Below are 27,507 nucleotides of genomic sequence, written 5' to 3'. Positions count from 1 at the left end.
AGACGTGAGGAGGGGGGAGGAAGGTGTGACTCAGCCTCAGCCACCCATGAGACCGACTGGGTTTTAAAGTGCACACTCTGGAACACCGGGTTACTTCATGGAAATGGCTGACTGGTCATTTTAAAAATAGAACATCTCAGGGTGAATGGTGTTTGTGGTGGCGAGCAAAATGTTGAGATGGTATCCATTGATCTGAATGTGATGTTTTAGCTTGTAATTGGCACGATTAGATTATTTTTTGTTATCAGTCATATTTATAAAATACTATACATTACACTGCACTTTAATACTATCCAGAAGGTTTGCACTTCTGGTTATATGCTCATTGTATTTCATTGTCATAGTTCTTGTACTCTGTGCAATGACAATACAGTTGTATCTAATGTAATATAATATAATTGTTTATTACATTTCATTTAGCTGAACATTTTTCCAAAGCAACCTACAAGAAGTGCATCATTTAACATGAAAACACAACCTCAAAAAAGCATGAATCCTGCAAGTACATTAGTTCTAACGAAGTGCTAACCTGTAAGGTTTCAGTCTGCAGCAGAAGATGTGTAGATATCTGCTGTCTTGATATAAATGGTGAACTAGTTCCACCATTGTTGAGGTGTCCATGGTCCCACTCCAGTGAGGGGGTAGCGGGCCCTGTAACGTGTTGTTAGTCATTAAAGGTTTGTCATTTCCCGGTTATGTCCGGTTTGGTTACATGTCTTTTTGACCTTGTAACGTTGCTACACAAAGACAAGTAGAAGCTTTTCAGACAAATGGCTGCCAAGTCATGTCTTTGGCTTTCTTGTGTTCTTCACTGTCTCAGTAAGCTCAGCAGAGGGCGCCATAAGCCTGTTCCCTGTGTGGCTCGAGGCCTGTGTGGTGGTTCTTTAGTCCACTCTGCCTCACTGTTGTTGATCATCTATTTTAAATGTGTTTTGTCGCAGATATGTAGTCTGAGACGGATTATAAAAATGTCCTTTGTCATGTGATACTTCATGTCATAACAAATTACCACAGCTTAATAAAAATGTCCTATGCTTGTGCATGTTTAATATGCTTGGACATCTTTTCCATGTTTGAGGTGTCCCTCATTTGTTGCTGTCTTGAGGGTTCTCCTTCCCCCTGTTCCTCGTGGGGTTTCTTTGGGGGGGTTCTCCGCTGCGAGGGTCTAACGATAGAGGGCGTTGCATGCTGTACACACATTAAAGCCCTTTGAGACAAATGTGTGATCTGTAATATTGGGATTTGAATCAAATGAAATTGATTTACTCGAGGTGATAAACCTCAGATTCTGGCAGTGTCGATGCAAAGCTCGAACTAGAACTAGCTTTGCAGATCCGAGCGCCATGGCACGGCCGCGTTGCTCCTCAGACTGCGGAGCCCTGCTGAGACTCGGTGTGTGACACAAAGAGGCTCCCGCTCTGTCGAGGAAACTGTAAACATGTTCAGTCAATCGTCACGAGTTGAACATCACAATCTGGTGTAACGTCACAGTATACGTCAAAAGAGTCACATTCTCTCCACGATGTGCCTTGAGGGACCGGACACGGTAATAAACACACTGCTAACTATTAGTTTTTTGCAAACCTTGCGTTGCAAAATTAAAAAAATGTGTCTGGGAAAGCAATACATGTATCAAAGAACATATATGATCCATACGTATTTGGATTCCTCAAAAGTGCAGATGTTCTTTTTTGATGTTGTCTGTATGAACTTGTTTGTCTCGTCGGCATATCGAGTGTTTATTACAACACATGCATTACATGTGTGTCAGTGGCACCCTCTGTGGGTTCGGACGGGGAACATTTAGAGGAGAGTTTGCAACCAAACATGCTGCTATACCGACCCACCAATGAAGTCCCCCTTCTCTCTGTAAGCCCACCCACTCTGTGCTGTCTGCAGGTTATCTATTGGCTGCACAGAGCTGTCTGTCTCACACAGAAGCGTGACTCTCTGCACTGCTCGCCGGTGACAGAGGAGAGAAGGAGAAATCAATAAACTATGTGGATCAAATGGTTCAGAGGAAATGGATCCTCATGTAGGGTGGTGTGTAAAAATAGTAGCTCGTTGTGGGTTTCACTTTCCAGTAAGCCTGCAACATAATGAGGGTTATCTGCTGAATATCAACACTGGAGCTCGTGCTGCAGTGACACTTGCAGCAGAGCTATTGATGGCGTATGCTGCATTTTACACGACTCTCTTGCAGGGTGATATCAGGGTCTGAGGTGTTGAGGTGTGTGTTATCCGGCTGCTGAGGTCACTCACGGTCTTCTCCCTCAGCAAGGTGAAGCTAATGTGAATCTGGGCGATTGATGCTGAATCTCAGCAGCCATTTTGCTGATGCAGCCCAGGAAAGCTGTCAAAGTCAGCCTCCTCTCTCTTCACTTTATCACGCTGTGACGTCAGCAGCCTGCCCGTTTTCCAGGTCTGCCTCTGCATCCTTTGCACCCCATCACCCCCTCTTCCATCCACCCTCCCCCTCCTCTTTTCTTCTCTAAGCGCCACCCCTCTCCCTCTACCCACCTGACCCGCTGCAATCCAATTAGACGCACCGGTGGCTGGATGCACGGACGCGCTGTGACTACAAAGCACAAACTGCAGTCTCACTCTCCTCCCCCTCTCTGTCTCTTTTCCCCTGCTCTCTTTCCCACATCCTCTCTTGTTCTTTCTGCATCTTATCCGACCCCTCCTCCTTCTTCTGCTTCCATTCAGATTATTTACCCATCTCCTCCTCACTTCCTCTGCTGTGTCTTTCTCCTCCCTCTCTTCTCCGTCTTCCTTGTCGCTGCTGCCTCACCCTCACATCCCTCCCTTCCTATCACACTCCCGCCCTCCTCCTCCTGCTCCTGGAGACCTTCAGAGCTGCCCAGCACACACTTGCACATAGCATAACACTCTGCTCTCCTGCGTGGGAAAACATGTCAGCTATTCTGGACCTGGACCAGATTGCATGCTCTGGGAATGGAGTGGTGAGTGACAAATGCATCTTGCCTGCTATGACACACCTGGCTTGGTCCTTGCAGATTCATATTGTGGTGGGGGGGGGGTTGTTGTGCGGGTTCCCTAAAGCAGGGGACGGCAGCTGGCTCTGGGAAGGGAAACGCTGGTGGGGGTCTTTCCTGGCTTGCCTGTCACCACGTTTAGCAGATGGCTGTGACTTTGGGCTTTTTCTGTGTGTGTGTGTGTGTACGTGTGTACGTGTGTGCGGTCTGCACAGCCTAAACATGCTCAGGGTGCAGTGGTGCATTGTAATGTGAGGGTATGAAAGATGTATGTGTTCAGTGCCCAAGTGTCTCTGAATCTGCAAACGCCACAACAACATGCTGTGTACGTGCAGTCAGTGGGGTCGTTCTGTGTTTCGTGTTCCAGTGCGTCTCAAATGAGTGTTTTCAGGTCTTTCAATAACTGCAGGAATGCGTGTGTGGCCCGAGAGCGGCTGTCGATGGTTCATCGTGCCAGCATTGTGTTTTCTAATTCTGTTGTCACGTAGAACAAGCAGGGAGGTCACTCACCCCGACACACACTGCACGACAAAAGTCACTGCTGCAGAGAGTTAGCCGTGTCCTCCCCCTGCTTCGTGGTGTGTGCTGCGGGCCGGGGGGCGGTGTGTGTGGCAAAGAGAGTAGGGGGACATGTACCTGGGATGATCCCACTGGAGAACATGCACACAGCACACGTGTGTGTCCTGTGTGCACGTTGAATTCCTTTGCATCCTGATGGGGGCTGCTTGGTGCTTCTTGCCTGTAATGCTGCTCTCTGGGGAGATTGATGCTGGTCCTGGCAGGGCGTGGAAAGCAGGCAGGAGGGGGAGGAGGGATTGAGAAGGGAGGGATTGCGGGAAGAGGAGCAGACTGACACATTGCTCTCCTTTTTTTTTAACCTCCTTCACCCTCCTTGATTGTGGGAGCACACACCCAAATGCCTCATGCAGCCCCTCTCCTCAAAGCACAACCCCCTACTCTGTATTCCTCTCTCACCTGCCCCTAAAACATCCACACACACTTATTGTCCTTCTGCTAGCCGCCATGGATGTATTAAAGACAACAAAAGGGTTCCAGTGCTCTCCTTCTACAGCTGTCCAGGCCGGCCGCCACACCCCGCGTCTGATTTCTTGAGATGCTGCCGTGTGCACACATGTATCTGTGAAAGTAGATGGTGGGAGGCAGCACTCCCCGATCAATGCAGCCAAGTCACCAGGAGCTAAATGGATAAATAAAGGGTAATCTCTCTCCATGATTCTCTACCCCTTGTTTTTTTTGCCAGCACATGATTGGAAAGGCACGATACATTAATGCGGCCCTTCTGTTTTAAGACGCATCCTTCTCTTAGTCATTCAGGACTCCTCCGGTCTTCTCTTTTTTCTCTGTCCCTGCTTTCACGCTCCTTTTCCTCCAAACCACCTTCCAGGCTATATTTTTGTTTTATCTAATCATCCCCCCCCACTAGGTTCCCTTCACCTTTTTTTAAATGTACTGCCTCTCTCTGCACCGGCGTACTTGCCTGCTTTCTCCAGCGACTGTTCAGTACATGACAGAAGGCCTGCATTTGCACACGTGTTTGCCTTGTTTCTTAGAGCAAAGCCTCTCTGTCCCAGTGCCCTTGACTCTGTCCCAGTGCCCTTGACTCTGTCCCAGTGCCCTTGGCTCTGTCCTTGTGTCAAAGCTAAACAATTCTGCAGTAGCAAATTGAGTCTATGACGGGTTGTTCTGCACCCCGCCAGGCCGAGGTTGCAGAGTCACTTCATGATCTCCTGTGGAAAGGTCTCCGATAGGTCCATGGCTAACTGTCCGCATGACAGTATCTCCAGTTCCATCTCCGGTTGAGAGGTTACATTGTAGCACACAGACTGTGAGCGTTTCGCATGGTTTTCATGTTTTGTGCGACTGCCTTATCTCTATAGCAACTCCCACACAACGAGGATTTCTGAGTTGGTCGCTGACGTGAGCAGCATTTGTTCCTTTTGTGTTACTGTGTCTACTACAGATAGCAGATGTATATTGCTGCAGCCTCGTCCTTGAGAAAGTAGCTTCACCACCTCTGTGGAGAGTGTGACACACATCCATCGGACAAATGTCTGCAGGAGCGAGCAGGAGGGGGACACAGTCGGACTCTGTGTCTGTCAGCCGTAACCGGTGCCTCTCGTCCGCACACGCTCTCTTTATTATTGATGACCAGTGGGCCTCGAGACCAGGCGAGACCAGGCGAGACCAGGCGAGACCAGGCGAGACCAGGCGAGACCAGGCGAGACCAGGCTACGCCCGTGCAGTACACACTCACATGCACATGTAGTTATGTCATGCTGACCTTGGGTGTGTTTTTGTGATGCTGTGATTCTGGCTTTATCACTTCCTGTATATGCTATCGCTTCCCGTTATGTCACTTCCTTTATCACTGGCTCATGAAACATTCATGACGACCTCTTGTCATCTTTTAGCTAATCCCCCTGATTTATCTTCATCACATTTCAGAGTCTTCCAGTGGGTGTCAGCTAAAGCCATGGAATGTCTTCTTTGCTCATGTTGGATAGATGAAGATATTCAAACAAAGGCTATGTAGGGAAGGGAGCTGGTGTGAGGTCTTGGCATTTTAATGGGTTCTGCAAAGATATTTTATTTTTGCGGAGTCATACTTGTGAATGCACGGAGTTTCAGACCCTCGGATAAATGGACTGAAAAGACATTCCCAGTGAGCCCAGTCGGTGCTTTGTTTGTCCAAGGCTACAAGGAATGTGTGCTGGAGGAGAGGTGCATGCTTTGCATCCTGAATCTGAGACTCCAATGTTGTCGACGGTGGCTGATTACTTTAAGGAAATCTGAAATCAGCTGTTTTCCAGCCTTGATAAAGCATTGTGGTAAATGTAATTGTTTCTCAAAGCTGAAACTATCGTATGTCACTAATAACATTGTCTGTGTAGCCCGAGCGACTGTAGCTCGTCTTTCCATGCAATAGAGCTCCATTAGTGTCCACGTATTAGCGCTGTGCCATTGCGTCGGACGACTTCCGCTACAATGAACATGGACACATGTTGTAGATTTGGAAACAGCCCTCAGCTGCTTCCCCAGTGATCATTGATGGGTTGTTCCGCAACACTGAGCATGCTCAAGGATGTAGTTCCCGAAACTCCTCTGCTAGTTTGGAAAGCTGAAAATAACTGAACTGCAAAGACCATGTTCATGAAGAAATATGACACCAAATCCTCCTTTTATTATGATTTTAGTAGTTTTTGGAAGAGTTTTGGGGCAACAAATCTTTAAAAGGCTTCAAAGACAGAATTGTTGTTTATTTATTACTTCAGCCATAAACAAATTGGTATGTGCCGTCATTGGCTGTCCTGTATCAGACGACTCGCATGTCACATTAAAAGCTTTTTCTCTTTACACCGAATACATACGTCATTCTTAACCCGTTCTCTTTCTTCTTCTCTGTGGCTGCAGGAGCATGACATTGAGACTCCCCATGGCGTCCTCCATGTGACGATGAGAGGCGTTCCCAAGGGCAACAGACCCGTCATCCTCACCTATCACGACATCGGCCTCAACCGTGAGTACGCCAAAAATAGACTCATCGATACACAATGTCCTGGATGTGATGAGCTTTAGCTTCTGACGGTCCCGCATGGCTCCTCTGCAAAGATTCAACTGCTGAACTTTCTCCCTTTCCAGACAAGTCGTGCTTCAACACCCTGTTCAACTACGAGGACATGCAGGAGATCACGCAGCACTTTGCAGTGGTTCACGTGGACGCGCCCGGGCAGCAGGAGGGTGCCCCTCCCTTCCCCAGCGGGTGGGTTTCACACTAGTTTTACATGCACTTAACTCACTTAAATGGAGACTCCGTTTTATATCCCGCAATCCATTTTTTCAATTGAGAATGGAACATTTGAGGTTCATTTGCTCATTTTCCATCCGGTTAATAACAAAGGGAACATTTGAGCTAGGGCTGTGCGATGAGGGCAAAAATCATAATCACGATTATTTGGGTGAATAATTGATATCACGATTATTAAAAAGAATTATCCATTTACTTTGAAAACATCCATTTATTGAAAAAGAAATGTGAACAATATGTTTTTAACAGTTAATTACCCTGAACTTGAAGTATAATTCAACTAAAAAACCAATACAAAAATAATAATAATCGTTTTATTTCGATTACGTTGCTTTCGTAATCGTTGCAAGCCAAAATAAATCGAGATTAAAATACGATTATTTGCACAGCCCTGATTTGAGATTTTCAATTCGTCATAGACTCCTTTGATTAATTCAAACGTGATGAAATGACCTCATACTCACGATCGACCTTCATGTGTTTAATCTGTTTCCAGTTATCGATACCCCACCATGGAGGAGCTGGCTGAAATGCTGCCCTCCGTCATGACTCAGCTCAAGTGAGTGTGACCTGTGTCGAGCTGATCAATGATCATGTGCATTAATTGACCAGTTGTCGACAGTCTCTGTAACCAATGGTTTCTCCGCAGGGTCAACAGCATGATCGGCATCGGCGTGGGAGCAGGCGCCTACATCCTCTCCCTCTTTGCAGTGAGTCCCCATCAGGACCACCCTCTATTTCTCCCGTGTTATCGCCCCCTTCGGTCTGTTTTCGCCTCTTCTAATAACTGTAGGATTTCAGGCCACACAGCTTGTGGAACATTAAAGCCCACACGGGCCAGCAGGTCTCTCCACAGTCGGCTGCATTCGCCGTCACTCCCCAAATGATGAATCACCTTGGCGATTTCTCTCCTTTTCACTTGCTTACGACTTGCTTCTGCACTCGAAGCATTTGGACAATGGAGCGGAAAGAGCCAGGAGTGACGGAGAGGAGCGCTGAAAGATGAATTATAGAAAGAGGATGGTGGTCCGGGTAAAAAGGGAACGGGATTAGCAGGAGAACCAGCCGTTTCTCTAAGGAGTCGGCTCTTGTTCAGAATTAATGAAGACCATTGATTCTGAAGTGCATTTGCTCCGACCGCCTTGGAGCAAAACGGGTTTACCCTCTATGGATTTATAGCAGCTGTAGCATTTGCATCGTGTTGAGAGCAGCCTCCGCAGTATTTCCTCAGCACCGAGTGAGATGGATCTTAGATTTCCCCAGACATCCTCTTTCTGTTTTCAGGCTATTCCAAAACCACCCCTTAATTTAGAAGCCCAGGTTTCCATCTCATTGTTTTATGTCTCTTAATTGAAACGAACAGACATTCTTCACTCTGTCATATAGGAGAACACTGCAGTGGATTTAATCTGTGTGTGCACTGTTCAAATTATTCATAAAACCCCGGGGAATAAGATTACAAAGTTTCATTTTGACGATGAAGCATTGGGTAGGCAAAATGATTTTAGTCCACTGACAAAACGACACTGTAAGTTTATACACGGGGGGTCCGCGGGGTCTTAAAGAGTATTACAAGTTAATAAATCAATTTAGCGAAAATGAAGGCTATTAAAAAGTATTGAACTGCATTTTCCAAGGTATCACATTTTGTAGCTTGTTTTCAATAAGTATATAAATTGTCCAAAGAGGTTGTGTTCTACAGTCTGCCTGAATGTAATCATGGCGTAGGTGTGTAGTGTGATTCTGTGGAGTTTATTGATGGCATCCCGTTGGGTTTGACGTCATCTGAACCGGACATCGCACGCTCACTGCTTGATAGCGCGCGAAGGTCCGTTTACGCCGGTTGCTAAGCAACATCGTTATGGCGAAATGCAAGTTAGCGTCCAAATGGTTGGAGGATAAGGAGGAAGGACAATCAATACTGTATATGGTCAATGTGAGGTAAAGTGTGTCGCCAAGGTAACCGGTTAAAACTCCAAGTGGCGATGAGGTCTTAAAATGTACGGAAAGGGTCTTAAAAAAGGTCTTAAAAGGTCCTACATGTGACTTCAGGACTCCTGCACACACCCTGATACAAGCGTGAAAGCTGTCGTCGCTCCACAGGACGCATAATGCAAGAATACGCCCATGTAGGAATATCTTATTTATCTAAATGTTTAACAAGCTGGCCCTGACATGCATCCTTCCCCCGCAGCTGAACCACCCCAGCCTGGTGGAGGGTCTGGTTCTGATCAATGTGGACCCCTGTGCCGAGGGCTGGATCGACTGGGCTGCTTCAAAGGTCAGTATCACCGCTGCAGCATCCTCAGTGCTCTCTGCAACATCAAGCTATTTATACTGACTACACTTGAATAATTAAGCAGTCATTTCAGTTTCCTGCCATTTGTCAGGTTGTTATTGATTGATGCCGTACCCTAACACACTATTTCAGGCTCACTGTTGTATATCATTCATGCTTAGCATAGTTTATTACATTGCATTTAGTACATCAGGTTTCATAGAGCCAAACATTTCAAGTGCTACTCAACTGGCTTTAGATAAGCCAGCCCTTTATTAGTATATAAGTGCTTTGTTAATAGTTCTATCGCTCGAAGTGGATTATTATATATAATGTAATAACTAAATAAGATTATATAATACTGGATGCTGACTCAGAGCCACCGGTTATACTCACTATATACTTGATATAATAGTACAGTATAGTTATGAATAAAATAACTTAAAGTCTTTCCTAAGATTTAAAAAGAACTTGAGAAAAGTGTAAGATTAACAAGTGTTGGATTAATGTAATGAGAAACCCGGGTAGGGACTGTAATCCTCTTTTCATTTGATTATACCTGCAATGCTCGGGTTCTCAAAGTTCACATCAAATGTAAGCTTCTTATTTGACTGGACGAACATGTTTTGATTATATTCAATGTTATTGTCATTTCACGTATTCAAGTGTCGTACAACAAACATCACTACTAATGTTTATTCATTTATATCAGTTTCATTTTGAGCGTGATCATTTGCTTTAAGTGCAGAACAAGATGGGTGGGTTAGTTAGTGAGTGTGGTTAGTGTGGTTTGTGTGTGACTGCTAGAACATTCTTTGTCGTGTTATTGTTGAGCGCAGTTGTGTAGGAGTGGGCTGACCTTCGTCCCACATACTTTAAAAACAAAACGCTTCATCTGTTCTTTTGCTCAACCAAGCCAAATGTAAAAGAAGAAACATGATGGAGAGATGACGTCCTTTACTAAAAGATAACGATTGAGTTGTTATGGAAAGTAACGGTAATGATGGAGAAAGGGACAGACAGACAATATTCCTATTTCTTTAACATTAATACTGCCTCTTTGTGTATTGTCTTCTTTATAAATGTCAACATCCAACATTAAATCAGTGAATACTCTTCTGTACGTATAAACCTCATGAATAAATAAATGATAAGTCAGCTGTTGTCCCGTCTTCTCACCTGGATGCTCCTCTCTGTGCAGCTGTCTGGGTGGACCAGTGATCTTGTGGATATCATCATGTCTCACCACTTCAGCGCCGTGAGTCTCTCCTTCACTATTTCACTCTTCATGTGCTTTGACCTTTCTCATTGACAATTTGAAACACTTACTGAACCTCAAGAGGCTTTTCCTGATTTCCCTGGACACAGTCGGCTCCATCTCGCTCTTATGAGGGGCATTTACTAATTATCCTATTTCTGTCATCCTGTAAAATAGATACACTGGTAGATTGTAACATGGGGATTACACACTCCCAAGCTCATTCAAGAAGAATAGATTGGCAATAAATTTCCCATAATGTTTTGCAGCTGATTGCAAATAGGCTTTTCTCTGCATCTCCTGAAGAATACATGGAGCCTTTGCACCAAGAACACAGCAGGCAGCACGGTAGCAGAGAGGAAGGACATTTTCAGACCGTAAGCTAAAGGTCCTGACCCGTGAGGTTCAGAGGCATTCCTCCAAGCATAAGGCAAGGGATTTCAGACTTAGGGCAGGGTCACAGTGCACTGCCTGGGATTTAACATCTCGGTCTGTCCGTGCTGTTTTCAGAAGCATTCCTTGAGATTGTAAAAGTCATTATTTTACATTTAACGCAGCGTCCACACAGCGGCGTGCGTTGAAGCTTGCCGGTGGGCGTGTCTGAAACTCGACCAACAACCAATCGCATGAATCTCCCGCCCCGGACACACAAGCACGCGGTTTGATTGGCTCGAGCTTGTACTGGCATATGATTTGATTGGCTGACGCTTCCGTCGAAGCTTCAAAAGTTGAACATTGCTCAACTTTTGAAACGAGCCACGTGAAGCGACGGAACCACAATGCAGTTCAGCGAAGCGTGACGTCATTTCATTTCAAACCTTTATTTAGACGGATAGGTCCCTTGAGATCATGGATCTCTTTTACAAGGGAGACCTGCATCAATTTAGTTCCACATGAAACATAAAAACAAACGATAGAGGACATCATAATTACATATTCACCAACACTTACAAACACCCATAGTGTCAGAAAGCATCTCGTGCAGACGTGCCTTAAAAACATTCAGAGAAATAAAATTGCTCAATTTCTATTTGGACTGTCGGCTGTTCCAAGCAAGTGGAGCTGCGCACATAAAAGCCGTCTGACCTAAGACAGTCCTCACTCTTGGCACATCTAACAAGACCACAGCCTGCGATCTCAGACACTAGCTGCCCGCAACTTTCTGCTTTACCAGAGAACAGATGTAATACGGGAGTTTGCCCAACATAGCTTTATAAATAAAGGTGTACCAGTGACTGAGCCTCCGTACAGAGAGTGATAATATAATAATAATAATAATATAATATATTTAATTTATATAGCGCTTCTCATCTGCCAAGACAAATCTCGAAGTGCTTCACAACAAGGGATACTGATACACTTTGAGAGATTAAACAAATAATTGTAATAATAATAAGAAATCAAAATATAAAATGTAAAATAGAGTACAAAAATAAAAGTCGGAGATAGCGATAAAAATGGCAGTACTCCAGGTGTACCATGCTCAAAGTTTATTGGAAGGCCTGCCGAAAGAAGAGGGTCTTAAGGCCGGTTTTGAAGACCTCGGTGGAAGGGGCAGATCTCAGCTGATGGTAAACCTGCCTTGGTATACAGGGTACAGTGATGTGTATGCGCTTTACCATTTGTGACACATCTCAGAGCACTGTGATACGCAGCATCCAACTTGCTCAGGTAATTGGCAGGTGCATTCATATACAACAAATCACCATAGTCCAGCACAGGTCAAAAGGTCACAGCCTTTTCCTGGCCTCAAGCGAGAAACAGACGTCACCCCATTCAAAGTGAATGGGCAGAAGCGCTGAAGCTTCAACGCACGCCGCCGTGTGGACGGGCCGTAAAGACACAAGAGAAATATCATTCAGTGCTATGATCACGAATGCCCTAAAAAAGAACTTGCAGGCACCTTCATCATATCTCTGTAGGCATTTCACTGTAACTGCTTTAGCCCTGATCTGTGGGAATTGGACTATTCATGCTTTTGAGGCGCATTTGAATAGAAAGGTGCCAATTTTCAACTCATTTCAATACATCCATCGGAGCTCCAAGGCTTTGCTTTGCCTGGCAACACAGGCAGGGGTCCATTACACCCTCTAAAGGCGTTTTGATAATCACACAATTTCTTTTTTTGAATTTTGTGCAGGTTAAGTGACTGCCTAACAAAATCTCTCTCAATCTTTTTGTGAGCTCGACGTACTGGATATACAAATCCAACAGCTTCTCTGAAAGACACATTTTCATTGAGGTTTTACTCCGCCCTTTCCCGCAGGATGAGCTGTCCGACAACCTGGAGCTGATCCAGACCTACCGCCTCCACATCGCTCAAGACATCAACCAGGACAACCTGGCCCTCTTCTGTGGCTCCTACCAATAGTATGATAACATTCATTAGTACACACTGTACATTTGTTCACACATGTAATTGTTCTAAGATGTGGAAAAGTAGGCCAGATCTGAAGAACTAATCATATTTTGTCTCCCTGCACCAGCCGCCAGGACCTTGATATCGAGAGGCCAATCGTGGGTCTGAACGAGGACACAGTTAAAACACTAAAGTAGGTTTTGAGACCAAGAAGACACAAATAAAATGTTTTATCTCAAAATGCCACGTTTTGAAGATATTTACGCTCCGTATTCTTCCCGTCCAGATGCCCTGCGTTGCTGGTGGTCGGTGACACGGCCCCGGCTGTGGAGGCTGTGGTGAGTCACACTGTTCATCTCAGGAAGCTCTGCTGTTGTCTTTCCTTTGTTTAACTCGGCTTCTCATTTATGTCTTTAGGTGGAGTGTAATTCCAGGCTAAATCCAGTCAAGACTACCCTGCTGAAGGTGAAGCTATTCATTTGTTGACAGATGCAGTTATGATGTAATCACTTTGGCTGTAAACATGTATTCATTCAAATGATCTTTGTTCTAGATGGCTGATTGTGGAGGCTTACCCCAAGTTGTGCAGGTTCGTTCTACAGCTTTCTTTTGTTCATATAGCTTTTTATTTTCATCCAGTATATCTTCTGACTTTGACCCTTCATCTGTTCACAGCCAGGGAAACTTGCTGAGGCCTTCAAGTACTTTGTTCAGGGAATGGGCTACAGTAAGTGCACATGTCTTTTGCTACTTGCTGTTAAAAAAACTAAAATACAAAATGATACCGGTTGAAACTTGTCGAATCTATATCGAACGTCCAAGAATTGTTTACACCTTTTTAGGTCTGACGTGTTTTGTGGTCGAGGTTTTTCAATTGTCTGCAGAGTTTCCTGTTGACGTGACTGCTTTGCCAACAGTTGCTTTAAATGAGGATTGTTTTCGCTCCAGGCTCGTATGAGCGGTGGCTAAACACCCTGCTGATGGGCTTGGCCTGTGGCCAGCAGTGTGTGAAAAGACAGGCTTTTTGTCAGGCTGGTCACGGAGAGGGCAGCCCAACGGTGTTTGCGTCGGATGCTAACGCAGTTTCCTCTCTGCTCTTTGCAGTGTGTGGGCCCCACAAACCTCAGTAGGTGAGGCCTGAGTGCTTCAAGCATGACTGCAATGACAGTCACTCCAGATACGCTGAACAACAATTCACTCCTGTTCAGTTCAGAAAATGCCCTCCTGTTTTTTGCTTGGTGTGGTTTTCGTTTCCCTCCACACACTGTTTAATGATGCCGTCTCTTTCGAGAGAGAGTCATACTTAAACAGGCCTTCAGGTCATTCATCTGCAAAGAAAACATTTATTTCTAAAATGCAAACCAGACTCTACGGATGGATGTTTAATGTAGGTTCGCTTTGCTCATACAGATGACTTCTGTGTGTGTGTGTGTGTGTGTGTGTGTGTGTGTGTGTGTGTACTTCTGTCATGCTAATTCTCTTTTGCTCTCTCCCGTTCCCAAACCCTTCACTGTGGGAGGCACCCTGGGGTGAAGGCAGTATGCCGGTGCCTCGGTGTTGCTTTAAAGGCCACCGAGTCCCCCTGTCGAGGGAAATGCCACTGCAGGATTAAAAGTGATTAAAACGAGGTGTTTTCACGCAGAGAAAGACACCTCGGCATGTTAGCGAAAGCTGCTTTCCCCTCTTTAACACATTGCCTCAGTGTGAAACGCAAAAGAGAAACAGCCATAGAGTACAGAAAATTCTAGTTTGCACACGCTATGATTTCTTACCGGTTGACAGAAAACAGATTTCTTATTTTGCCCTCAACGACCACCGAGCTGCGACAGAGCCTCGGTCTGAGTCAGAGTGGGGAAAAGCAAACGCACCAATTCAACATGTCTCCCTTTCTCTTCCTCTCTTGCTTCTTTAATGGTTGCTCACAGTTCCCTACGTTCTTCTCAGTCACCTGAGCAACGAATCAGGGTATCAGGTTCTCGAGCAGCTGCCAGAACTAGAATGCTTTGAACCCAAAGGCCCTTAAACACTGCAGGGTGGATGAATGTCAGTGTATGCAGAAAGAGCGCTGTTTCAGATTGGAACTCGACAGCCGCTCAGTGTGGAGGATACAGTCGGGTACCGCGCACAGGGAGAACATCTCTCTGCACACTTTGACACGCATTCATCTCCCTGTAGGAGTTCACTTTGCCCTTTCAGCATGGATGCTAGGTGTCCTATCTCTGTTGCATGACCTGCTGCTTCCTCCCTCACTTCAGTTGGATTGCAATGCTGTGTTCTGCTGTTGCTATTGCTTTCATATTTTATTTGTCAACAGTGGACACACATTATTTATCTTACTTTTTTTTTTTTACTTAGAGATTGGTTTGCATGTTATGCACTTTTGTTGTTGCTGCATCTGTGCATCTTTAAGTGTTCATACTAGGGGCTGCACAACATATGGAACTGGTGCAATATCCAAATTACAGTAAGCGCAATATTTGGTATAATGTAAAAAATATGTTTGTGTATTGTAGTAAAAGAAATGTAATTACTTCTAATATCGCAAATGATATCACAATCAAAATAGGTTTTATTACCGAGTAGATTTACACATACGAGGAATTTGCTTTGTTGTAAATGGTGCATAGAAAGGACAAGAAGAATACGTTGTTATTTTAAAAGAGCAAACATATATTGCAATATCTTTCAACAACAATCGCACCCAGTGCTTCCTCCCAAAGTGTGCAGCCCTAGCTCCCACGCAGTCTCCTGCGCGCTGCGAGCAGAATATCAAAGTGTTTCTCTCTTCAGTGGCGACGGCAGGAATGACTCGGCTGGGCTCGCTCCCGCACCGCCTCCTCCTCCTCCATCACCTCCATGGACAGCAGTCGCAGCCGCAACAACCTCAACAGCCTGCTGGAGGGCAGCGCCACCGGGGGTCTGGACAACCAGGTCGGACCCCAGACCATGGAGGTCTCCTGCTAAACCCAAACCCCCCCTCCCTCCCCCTGCCACATTCCCATAGTAACTTATGTGCCCCCTCTCTTTCTCTCTCCCCCTCTATCTATCTTTCTCTCACCCTGCTACTCAAACGCCAGCAGGATCTGTAATGTGATTAGAAAAGGATGTAATAAATATATTAACAGATGGCATATTATTAAATATATCATATTTTAATACACTGTCTAAGTCACATTCCTGTACCAGATACCATGACTACAATCAGACGTGTTGTATATTCCAATGGTCAGACCTTATCATTCACTCAAACCCCTTGTATTTATTTATTTCACGTTGTCTTTGTTTTAAATGTCTTCACACACTGTAGACGTCCTCCCACGTGTTCAAAGTAAGGTTTTTTTTAAACGATGCAGTTCTACACCCGGCTCTCCTGTCTTGTGATCTCATTGATTCTGAGCCACTCTGTCTTTGTGTTTTAATCCCAAACGTTCTGCCAATGTGAATTAGTCACAAAGTGCACCGAGGGATCACTCGACCTGCTGTAGCTGCAGAACTCAAGTGAAGGAGCATTGCAGACTGTAGCGCACTTCCATCATATCTAAACTCAAGCTTGTGGAGTGAGCTGCTTTTAAAAACATTCCTGTAGTGTACCAGTGTTTCAGCATCACTCCACCTTTTTGTATTCTTTTTGTCACGAAGCTCATCTCCCTTTTTTCTTTCTTCTGTGTTAATTTTTTTGTTCAGTGATTTTAACAAGTGGGTCATGATGTGAAACGTATTGAGTCCCTTCTCTGAGGGGCCAGTGGTGCTTCTCACTGTCTGCTGATTCAACTCATTTATATTACTACTGAATAAAGCTTCAACATGACGGCTCGGCTGGTGTCTTCATTTATCAACACATGCAGGGGGGGAAGGGGAGAGAGACTCGGATATTTTACTTAGTAAAGTCAAAGTATTGGTATCAAAATATACTTCAAGTACAAAAAGTAAAATTACTAATGTTCCCGTATGGCTCATATCATATGTATTATGATTATTATTGATGCATTAATGTCAATGTGGCACTTGGTAAAGGTGGAGATTATTTAAAAATAATAACTGGATATACTGTGGAGTAGCTTAACCTATACTAATACATAATGATGTAGTATTGGTTGATTCATATTTAAGCAATAGCTCACGACAGGCCGTAGTATATGGTCATTATATCACAGTTAAGGGGCGTGGTTCGGCCCTTGAATGCAGTTTGCTTTTCAGCCCAACGGTATACAGTTATATCGACCGGACTTCTTTCTGCAGATGTGAGCGTCCTTAACAGCGGTCAATAAGTCCTTGCTGCACATTATCCCTTACATGTTTCCATCTTAAGCTTTGTTAGTTAGTTAGTTTCGTAACGGACGTAATGTAACAGTTGTAAAGGTTGTAGCGTTTCACAGACGCGGAGGGATACCGACTTGTTGTGAAAAGTAATTATAATTCTACCCGTGATATACTCTTATTACCGTTTTATAATCTGTATTACATCTCAATACCTGCAATGTAGCCATACTTGCCAACCTTGAGACCTCAGAAATCGGGAGAATTTCAAAACCACCGCGTGGGGTGGGGGCTGGGGGTTGCTGTGCTAGTGGATCGCCGGAGCTGTACTAGATTAACATTAACATGCTTATTGTAGTTGTAAGTGCACTGCCTTGAGGCCTCAAGCACCACCCTTGATGGAGCATAGGTGTGGGCTGGACCTGTATTTTACAGGAAAGGAGTGAGCAGAGGGTAGAGTTGTCGATAATTGTTCTGTTTTCTGTGATATGTTTTCTGTGATATCTTCCTCACCCTCTCAGACTTTCAGTTGCGCGCGCTACTAAAGAGACGTGCTACCATGGAAACCAAATAATGGTGTAGCTGTAGTAAAGTCCGAGTGGAAACAGTCCTGAGTAAATCTGATTTTGTCAGAAATCTGGAGATTGCGGGATAAATATGACCCCGGGAGGAAACCGGGAGAGGGCAATGAAATCGGGAGGGTTGGCCAGTATGAATGTAGCTAGTAATGAAATGCGTTAAACAAATGTGAAGTATATGGCGGCGTGGCACAGTGCGTGGTGTTCGGATCAGGGGAGCACAGGTTCAAACCCCACTGCAGTCAGCATGTCGTTGTGTCCCTGGGCAAGACACTTCACCCCAAATTGCTCCTGTGGGGCTTGCCCACAGTATTGAGTATGTAAGTCGCTTTGGATAAAAGCGTCTAACAAGTAACTTGTAAAGTAATGTATAAAGTAGTAAATGTACTTTGTTACTTTCCACCACTGACAACAGGGCCAATAATTCAAAAAAATGCACGAACAAAGCAATTATATATGAGTGAAAGAACGTGTGTGAATACTCATGTACTTTTCCTCTCCTGTTAGTGGAAAGGTGAGGTGACTGTGGTGAGATACTTTCCAACCGCACTCGCTCTTGTTTCCTCGCAGAGTGACAGCCTCAGTTATATTTAGCACACGTCAAAATCAACAATGGTCCACTGCTCTGCAAATGAGATGATGAGATTGCCTTCAAACTAAAAATGTGTAGGCTTACTGTTATGAGACTAAAGGGCTAAAGGTTAATGTGATGGATAATGCTTTTCTTAGTATTCTAGCTTCTCGCTTTTGTAACTATAGAATGTTCCTCAATTGCCGGCAGAAGAAATTAACTTCTCTCAGTATATAATCTGATTTCATGCATCAACCCTCCTGTAAATACTTGTTGTAACACTGAAACCTAAACCATTTTATATAATACCTTATTGAAATACTTATGATGCATACTAAAAGGGGCATTTAATTAATAAAATAATTTAAAAAATCAATGTGGAGTTAGATAACACATCTACAAATGTGACACGCAGTATAGAAACCGATTAGAGAAACATATCCCGCACCGGAATGGAACGATTTGATTTTTGATTCAAATGTACTTTCCAATCGAGCTAACATGCCGTTGTTACAACATAAGGTGTACGTGATGACTCTGTTGAATTGTCGGGCATTTTCCATCCACATTAGAACATCTGATAAGAAATAGGACGATAAGTATCTGAGAATGATCACCTCTCAGCAGAACTGAAACCAGAGAATCATACCATCTCTGAGAGCTCACACCATGTAAGGGTGCTAAGTTTACACAGAATACATTATACTATTATAATCCATTTGTTCAATATCCCGTTTTGTTAATAGTTTTTTTCTATTTTAAGACGAGGAACGATGCACATTTTCACATTTGAGAGGCCGATGTTCAATGGTTTGCATTAAACAATTGGTAAAAATAGCCATTGTGAAAACATGCACTCATTTACTGACCAATTAACCAACAGGGTTACTTGACTAAACTCAAGTTAAATATACTGTAAAAGGCACTCAATGCGTTTTCTATGTTAAATCTAATATGTACAATAACCAATACAGTGAGATAAATGAAGTAAAGTAAAAAGTACAATGTTTCTCTGACAGTGGAGAAGAAGAGCAACATGTCATGAAAAGGACAACGGAAACATGTATTTAAGGAGCCAACAGTAGGCTATTTGAGTATATGTACATACTTGAATTCCACCACTGCACCTTCATGATTGACCAGCACAAAATGCATTCATATTGCCAGTCGAATTGCTCCACTTCTACCATTTGACTCTGCAGGGTCAGCATGATGATTTACGACTGATGAATAGGAGCCGCAGTGGGTTGTCAGGGCAACCTTCGTCATGCTTCCTCTGATCTGATGTTCAACAGGACCATGTAACTGGACGTGATGGGACTGACAGGGGAAATGTGCCTCAGTGTTTCTCAGCTAAAAGCAGATCAAATGAATCAGTGGAACCACATGTCCCCATACACACAAACTGTCTGCATCACATGGGTCATGTATGTGAACGCTGCTTACGTATTCCATAAACAAGTGATGCAGTGTCAGTGAAAACACTGCATCTGAGAGATCAACACAAGCTGCTCTGAGTCCGGATGTGAAGGTCTTGAGCGTCACAGGAAGCTGCAGCAGGGTGACATACATAAAGGCCGCCAGGAAGCCTCTTCACTCAGCCTTCTCTGTCAACAGCTGCAAAAACACAGCCGTGTTCAGAGGAGGGAGTACAGTCTCTGTGATTGATCTGCAGGCCTGGGAGGACGCATTTCACAGTCTGCCCTCTGTGTGTGTGCTGCAGAGAGACCAGCATTTATCATTAAGGACTTTGATCTGAGAGAGGTCGGACTCACTGCTTGTGTGGGAAATTATTTGGGACGAATATTTGAAATACAGAAAGAAAGGTGAGTACTTGCTCTGATTGTGGTATTTTGCATGAAAGTAGTTTTTATTCTTTTCCTTAAATACTTTTACTGTAAGAATACCTTTTGTCTGATAACTTGTATTGTATATTTGCAGTTAAATTACTTATTACTTCACAATATGAGTAAACGTATTGCCCGATGATGTGAATTATATGAAATAAATACAAACTAAGATAAAAGTATTTCTTATTTTAGTCAGTATCATTCGTTCTCTTTTAATTTGGCTTTTAACTGTTGTATTTATTCTTATTTTACACTTTTTTTTAGGTCAACTGTCTATATGTATTTGGTTTGTGAAGCACTTAATTACATTTGTGTATGAAAAGTGCTATATAATTAAGTTTAATTTGATCTTCTTCCTATAATTGTTGTATTTTCAAGGTATTTTCTTTTCTTTTTCTGAAAAATACACTCTTTTGTATTCTGTCGATGTGTATTATTTTTACCACATTTCTAATAAAGGATGATTTCTAAGGATTTAATTATGAAAAATAAGAAGTGTACATTTAAAATAGAAAAAGTGACAATTACAGATGTTGAATGTCTACTAGGTAAATGTAATGATAAACCACCAGGAGTGGATGTTGGTACATTTCTTAGATATGTTGCTAATTTTGTTGCAGAGCCTATCTGTCATATTATAAATTTGAGTATTGATAAATGTATTTGCCCACAGGCATGGAAAATAGCAAAAATTATTCCACTTGCAAAAAATCCAGCTGGACCATTTTCTGGTACAAATAGCCGTCCAATAAGTTTATTACCAGCATTAGCAAAGATAATGGAGAGAATAATTTTCAATCAAATACAAAAATACTTTGAAGGTAACAAACTTAATACTGTGTATCAACATGCTTATAGACCTGGCCATTCCACATGCACCGCTTTAACACAAATGACAGATGACTGGAAGGGCGAACTAGATAATAGGAAGTTAGTGGGTGCAGTACTACTCGATTTTAGTTCTGCTTTTGATGTCATTGACCATTCTTTGTTGTTACACAAGCTGGAACAATATGGTTTTCATTTGGAAACGCTGAAGTGGTTAGAAAGTTACCTGACAAATGTGTGGAGTACCTCAGGGTAGTTGTTTGGGACCACTTTTATTTTCTATTTTTACAAATGACCTACCATTAGTGTTAGAAAAAGCTAAAATTGTAATGTATGCAGATGACTCAACAATATATTATGCAGCATCAACTACAAGAGAGTTGACAAATGTTATGAATAAAGATCTACTACTGATATCAGAGTGGGTCATAAATAATAAGTTGGTACTTAATGCGGAAAAACAAAATCGTTATTAATAGGATCAAATCATCAGTTAAAAGGTGAACCAAAATTGCAACTACATTTAAACCATATTGAAATTGAACAGGTCAAGGAGACAAAATTGCTAGGTATAACCCTGGATCATAAATTATCTTGGTCTAAACAAATTGATAATGTTGTATGTAAAATGGGAAGGGGTGTGTCACTTGTAAAAAGAATTGTAAAATATTTGCCTATGGATGTCAGTAGACAAGTTTTGGATGCTTTGGTTCTGTCGCAGCTTGATTATTGTTTGGTTATATGGTCTAGTGCTGCTGAAAAAGATTTAAACAAACTACAAGTAGCACAAAATAAGGCAGCACGATGTGCACTGCAGTGCTCCTACAGAACCAGAGTCACTGAAATGCTGGAGACACTGAAATGGTTAACTGTCAGACAGAGGTCAACTTATATTTTATTGAATTTTGTCAGAAATATTACAGTGACTCACTCACCAGATATATTATCACAAAGGTTTATAGCGCAATATGCACAACATAACTATCAAACACGACATACAATAGAAGGAAGGTTTGTATTACCTAAATCTAAATCAAATATGGGACAGAAAACAGTCATGTACAGAGCCATGATCAGCTGGAACTCTTTACCGGTTCACATCATTCAGGAAAATTCTCAAGTACATTTCAAATGGTTGCTAAAAAATTATTTAAGTATTACAAAGTAAATTTGAACTGTGCCATGTATGCATATATTATTATGTACACTTATTTGTATTTACTTTTGTTTGGCCTTAGGATGGCGATAATTGATGACCATTTTAGTTTCACTTCATTTCACTGTAAATGCATGTTTGTATGTTTATGTATGTTTTGTAGTGTGTGAGGACCCCAGGAAGAATAGCCAATGCTCATGCTAGTGCTAATGGGGATCCTAATGAAAAAAGAAAAAAATGTTTTTTAAAAAGCCCAATATATTTAAATTGTATTTTAGATATTGTATTCAAAGGTCCCTGTTCAAATTGAAAAACAGTTTGCATAATAAGTATTAAATCACCTCTATTAATCTTTTTGAAAATATTCCATGTTAGGTAGATTTTATTCCTTGCAAAGTAGTTGCATGGAAACTGAGCACAGTTGCGGTGAGGCGGCTTCCTGTATCTCTCACTGCCTGGTAACACTGTGTGGTACCTGCAAGCACTTTCAGTCACAGTGTGATAACTAGAGAACAAATTCAGTGTTTCAGTTTTTAAAGACCATTGAAGACATTTTCCTCACCCTGTGCTTCTGTTTTTCAGAAATAAGTTCATTTTCTGATCATCATAAGTCAGAACATGGGGACCTGCCCCATCAGATGTCGATCCAACCTCACAATCCTGGAAAATGTTCCTGAGCCTGAATCACCACGTATGTATATCCCCAAAGCAGTGGTGGAAAGTAACTATTTACAAAATGTTAGGTACTCGAGTACTTTTTTTTTATATTTGTAGTTTACTTGATTATTTCCAACTTTGTACATCTACTCCACAACATAGAGGCTAGTGTCATTTGTACAGTTACTCCACTACATGTATTTGAACACTCACAGATACATTGTACACATGATATGCTGATGTGGTATGCAGTACTGTTCTAATAATCTACAAAGTATTTCAAGTACCTACATTTGGTCCACATTGACCAAGTACAATACCAAAATACTCTTACACATATAGAAACAGGAGACAACAACCATTATGATAATACTGTGAAAAGATCCATTCTGCAAAAAAAGTCCTCTTACTTTGGATTCTTGAAGCACGTTTAGCTGATCATCCTTCTATATTTTACATTATTCTGAAATTGGACATTGTGCAGAATGATTACATTTTGTTGTGCTCTAACTCAATTTTGATACCAGCACTTTTATAATCATTGGAGTATTCAAAGACCATACTGTAGCATTTGTACTTTAATTTAAGTAGAGGAGTACTTCTTTCAACACTGCACCAAAGTCATCCCCACAGAAAATCAAACTAAGAAAAGCGTAACAACATGCCTCTCCTTCTTCTCTCTGCAGCGCCGCAGGACAGCGTGATTGTGTCCCTCTGTAACTACCCGTCCTTTGAGAGTACAGAATTAACAATGTGCATCGGAGAACAAGTAACCGTCCTGTCAGAGTACGTGAAGCTTTTATCATCACTTTCACCTGTTATTCTCACCCGTACAGCTACTCATGACTGCCTGTTCTCTCCAACAGTGACGGTGACTTTCTGATGGTCAGATCCACCACCACGGGCCTTGAGAGCTACATCCCCACCACCTACACCGCCAAGGTGACACACAGGTGGGTCACTGCCGGAGAACATGGGTGTGGTGTGTGTGTGTGTGTGTGGGTGTGTGTGTGTGTGTGTGTGTGTGTGTGTGTGTGTGTGTGTGTGTGTGTGTGTGTGTGTGTGTGTGTGTGTGTGTGTGTGTGTGTGTGTGTGTGTGTGTGTGTGTGTGTGTGGTGTGTGTGTGTGTGGCAGCAGCAGCAGCCGCAACCAGAGGTGTTACAAGTAAAACGTCCTGCATTCAAAATGTTACTCAAGTAAAAGTACAAAGGTATCGGCATCCAAATAAAGTTTAAGCACCAAAAGTACTCTTTTTGCAGATTGGCTTGGATGAAATATGTTTTGATTAATCATTGATCGTTAGAGTGTTCTCAAAGCTGGTGAAGGTGCAGCTAGTTTTAATCACGTTGTATTCTGCAGGGTAGCTTGTGAATTTACTCCAGGTGGAACTAAAGTCTGATTTAAGAGTTGATTATTTTTGACATTATTATTCCGAATCTGGAAAATAACTAAAGGTGTTAAATAAACGTAGTAGAGAAAAGCACACCATTTACCTCTTATTTGTAGTGGGGGGGTACAAAGTTGAAAGGAATTTGTTATACTCATGTGAAGTCCCTAAAGTTGAACTTAAAGGTGGGGTGTGTAATTTATTTCAGAACCACTTTTTGTTATATTCCATGGAATGCTCTTAACATCCCGATAGCAACGAGTACATTAAATGCTTTGATAATAAATACATTTAAAAAAAAATGTCATCTGTGGAAGCCGTGGCGCAGTAAAAAGTACGACCAATCATCTGAGCCGGCCCGGCTAAAGTAACTGGATGGCCTACCTGCCTGTCAGCCTTCGATCTGGGCACAAACTTACCTCGTGCCCTCATTGGTCATGTGCGCGTTTGTGTGTGTTGGAGGAGGGGCTCTGTAAGGAAGTGGCAAGATTTTTTCCGGTCGTGTACTTTCAAATTCTAGTGCACTCGAGCTGGTTTCTCCAAAATGACATACCCCACCTTTAAGTACAGTACTTGAGTAAATGTACTTGCCACCCCACTGGCAGCAGCAGAGGAGAAGTGAGATGAGAGGTGGGGAGTCCCCCGGCAGGTGGGAGGTGTCGTGGGAGAAAGAAGGTTGGAACAAGCCTCATGTTGTCTGACATCAGCCCCCGCCTGCAGCCCTCCTCCATTGGGGAATATGCTGTTTCTGTTTCAGTAGGTTTTTCCTAACTTGACTGTGTCTCTCTTCTCTGTGCAGGTGGCTGTTCAAAGACATCAGCAGGTACAAGGCGGTGGCGCTGCTGATGCGGCCTCAGAACCAGAGTGGAGCCTTCATGATCCGAGAGTCCGAGTCAAACAGAGGTCAGTGCGCTGCTTCTGTTTCTTCCACTGCTTGAGAAACACATTCAACCAAGGCACAACAATGTTGAAGGCTTAAAGGAAAAAGTAACTCCAAAATGATCACGTGTGTATAAATTACTTACCTGTGTTAGCTTCAATTTGAATTATATGATATAAATATATACACTACAATGTATATTTATATCATACATTTTTTGAGGATTTTCTACTTTGTTGGACTCTTTGTTCATCATGAAGGCCTGCCATAACGTTTTCTTTGAATAAGGTTAACACGGGTTGAGTAATTGATACACATAATCATTTTGGGGTAAAGTATTCCTTTAAGTGCCCTTAGAAACAACTTGACTCATGATTTTGGAAGGCTAGGGGAAACAAATCTGTACTTGTATACATTTCTCAATGAAGACTCGAGAGCCGTGTAGTTTGAACTGCTGCGCCTGTGTGCTGTCTCTTTGTTTAGATTGCTTCTCGCTGTCTGTGCTGAGTAGGAACAGCTCTTCGTACCTGGACAGTGTGAAGCACTACCGAATCCCTCAGCTCCAAAACGGCTGGGTCTACATCTCTCCAGGTGTCACCTTCCCCTCCCTGCATCACCTGGTGAACACTACTCAGGTCTGCACTCAGGATATAATGCTCATTCCTGAATTCACCAGAGACTTCTTTAAAAGTAAGACACTAAAATATTTTTCTCATCACAGAATCAGCAGGAGGGCTGTGTGTCCGGCTGACGGGGCCGTGCCACATCCAGGGTTTAGACGGCCCCACAGAGGACAGGCCTGTACCCATAACCATCAGGAGGCCGACTATCAACTGGAAGGACATCAGCAGGTGAGGCAGACTCTCCTTAGCTCCTACTGACGAATGCCACAAGATGTCACTCTATTTCCGTAGAGCATGGGCACCTGGTGGTTACCAAACCTGACGTGAAGTTTATTATCATCAGACACTGATTCAACTGTGCTGACGTTTGTGCTTCAGTGCTGAGGAAAAAGCCGTAATTAGGGACAGTTAGAGAGGGCAAGGCGTAGTAGTAGTAGTAGTAGTAGTAGTAGTAGTAGTAGTAGTAGGAGATATGTAAAGAATAAAGTCAAAATGGTCATGAATAGGTTTAAATACCATTTTGAGGATAAAGTACAAGATATTGCTAATAAAATAAAAAACGATTTAGAGAATAAAGTCAAAATGTAGAAAACTAATACCCTTACCACAAGTTAGACTCTGTTTTCTGCATTTGGGCTGGAAATCAATCTTCTTTCCCTGACGTTTTGTCCCCCTATACCAGGTCCATAACTCAGGAGAAATGTGTGCAAACACTACCAGACAATCCAACCGATAACACTGTGGTTAACAAGATACCTGACAGACGAGTTGACAGTGTGTAATAGCATAGAGCAGAATGTTCCTGCACTGATGTTCGTTAACATACGTCAGATAAATAAAAGCTACAAAATGCAGCCCATAACAATTACTGTTAATTTACGCACCAGTCAGAAGCATTCTATCCATGTCAGGGTCGTAGTCGCATTGCACATTTGCAATCCTTTTGAACATCCTGTCTTGTCTCCTCCAGGTCAGCCATCTTCAGGAGGAAGAGGACAGGGTCAGACAACTCCCTGGTGAGCGAGGGGCTGAGGGAGGCCATCACCTCGTACCTACAGATGACAGAGGGCAATGATCACAGCTGGGACACATGAGGAGAGACAGAGCCTGGAACAAGTCTCACAGATCAAGTGAAGCCACACACTGTCATGGCTCAGCTGCCGTTTGGGCTAGCCATAGAGAGAGGTCATGGAGGGGCACGAGGGCTGAGGCACTACAATGTTTGGAGCTTTATTTATACAGTCTATGGTGAAAAAGTGTCTGTCAGCAAGAATAATGTGTTTGTTTTAAAGAGTGGAGAAGTGAGCTCATAGTCAGTGATCTCATTTGGTTTAACAAATGGAATGTGTGTCCTGATTTAGAACTACATATGAACATGCTGTGACATTGTTATCTCCTAGCTCTTGTTGAAGTCTAGGGATTCACACACTTTTTCCACTGCTGTCTGAATTATGTATTCAATATGGACAAGAACCAAACAATAATTGGTGTGCTATTAGTTCAAACAGATTGTTGAATATTGCAACTGAGGTGAAGATCAGACCATATTTTAGAACAAATATACATAAATTAAGGTTTTTCCAAAGGTTTGAGCCTACTTTTCTTGCCACTGTCTATGTCCTTATTTATAACCACATATGAGCATGCTGTTTAAATGCCATATGAAAAATGTAAATATTATTGTTGTATACTGTATATGATTGTTGTGTTATTGGAATCCAATACAAATATTTTTGGAACGTTTGAAAATAATAATAAACACTGGCCTGGCCTGATTTCCTTGGCAATACAGCAAGGTTGTGTTGGATTTGAAGGTCATTCCAGATCTTTGTTCCCCTGAAACGGATGAAGGTCTATCCAGTTCAAAACTAAACGAAAATCACCCAAAAATATGCCTGGTTTGAGTGTTATTTTGTTAAAATGTTAAGTATAGTATATGCTGAATTCAAGCAATTGTTTGTATGATCTTGTGTTTTATAGAACATTGTGTTTTTTTTACA

The 27,507-nt window shown here is 42.8% G+C and overlaps 2 protein-coding genes across 2 annotated transcripts in view; both read left to right on the top strand.

Moving 5' to 3' along the window:
* LOC117446864 (protein NDRG3-like) overlaps nt 1-15,876 on the top strand; it is a 42,206-nt gene extending 26,330 nt beyond the window's left edge. Inside the window, 14 exon segments of the mRNA XM_034083341.2 lie at nt 6,432-6,537; nt 6,660-6,780; nt 7,322-7,384; nt 7,475-7,535; nt 9,020-9,106; nt 10,305-10,361; nt 12,628-12,731; nt 12,848-12,913; nt 13,007-13,058; nt 13,138-13,185; nt 13,274-13,309; nt 13,396-13,447; nt 15,511-15,536; nt 15,538-15,876. Of these exon segments, the coding sequence (XP_033939232.1) occupies nt 6,432-6,537; nt 6,660-6,780; nt 7,322-7,384; nt 7,475-7,535; nt 9,020-9,106; nt 10,305-10,361; nt 12,628-12,731; nt 12,848-12,913; nt 13,007-13,058; nt 13,138-13,185; nt 13,274-13,309; nt 13,396-13,447; nt 15,511-15,536; nt 15,538-15,684 (1,026 nt within the window). The 3' untranslated portion in view covers nt 15,685-15,876.
* A 3,794-nt stretch (nt 15,877-19,670) lies between these two features.
* LOC117446199 (src-like-adapter 2) lies at nt 19,671-27,314 on the top strand. Its single transcript, XM_034082229.2, is given in 9 exon segments — nt 19,671-19,952; nt 22,543-22,651; nt 23,304-23,403; nt 23,484-23,570; nt 24,804-24,907; nt 25,368-25,502; nt 25,505-25,519; nt 25,606-25,735; nt 26,478-27,314. Coding segments are annotated over 8 exon segments (768 nt in total). The 5' UTR covers nt 19,671-19,952; nt 22,543-22,578; the 3' UTR covers nt 26,602-27,314.
* Nucleotides 27,315-27,507: the final 193 nt, after the last annotated feature.

The sequence above is a fragment of the Pseudochaenichthys georgianus genome, chromosome 5 (assembly GCF_902827115.2).
Source record: "Pseudochaenichthys georgianus chromosome 5, fPseGeo1.2, whole genome shotgun sequence".
Lineage (NCBI taxonomy): Eukaryota > Metazoa > Chordata > Actinopteri > Perciformes > Channichthyidae > Pseudochaenichthys > Pseudochaenichthys georgianus.
This window is presented reverse-complemented; position numbering and strand designations above follow the sequence as displayed.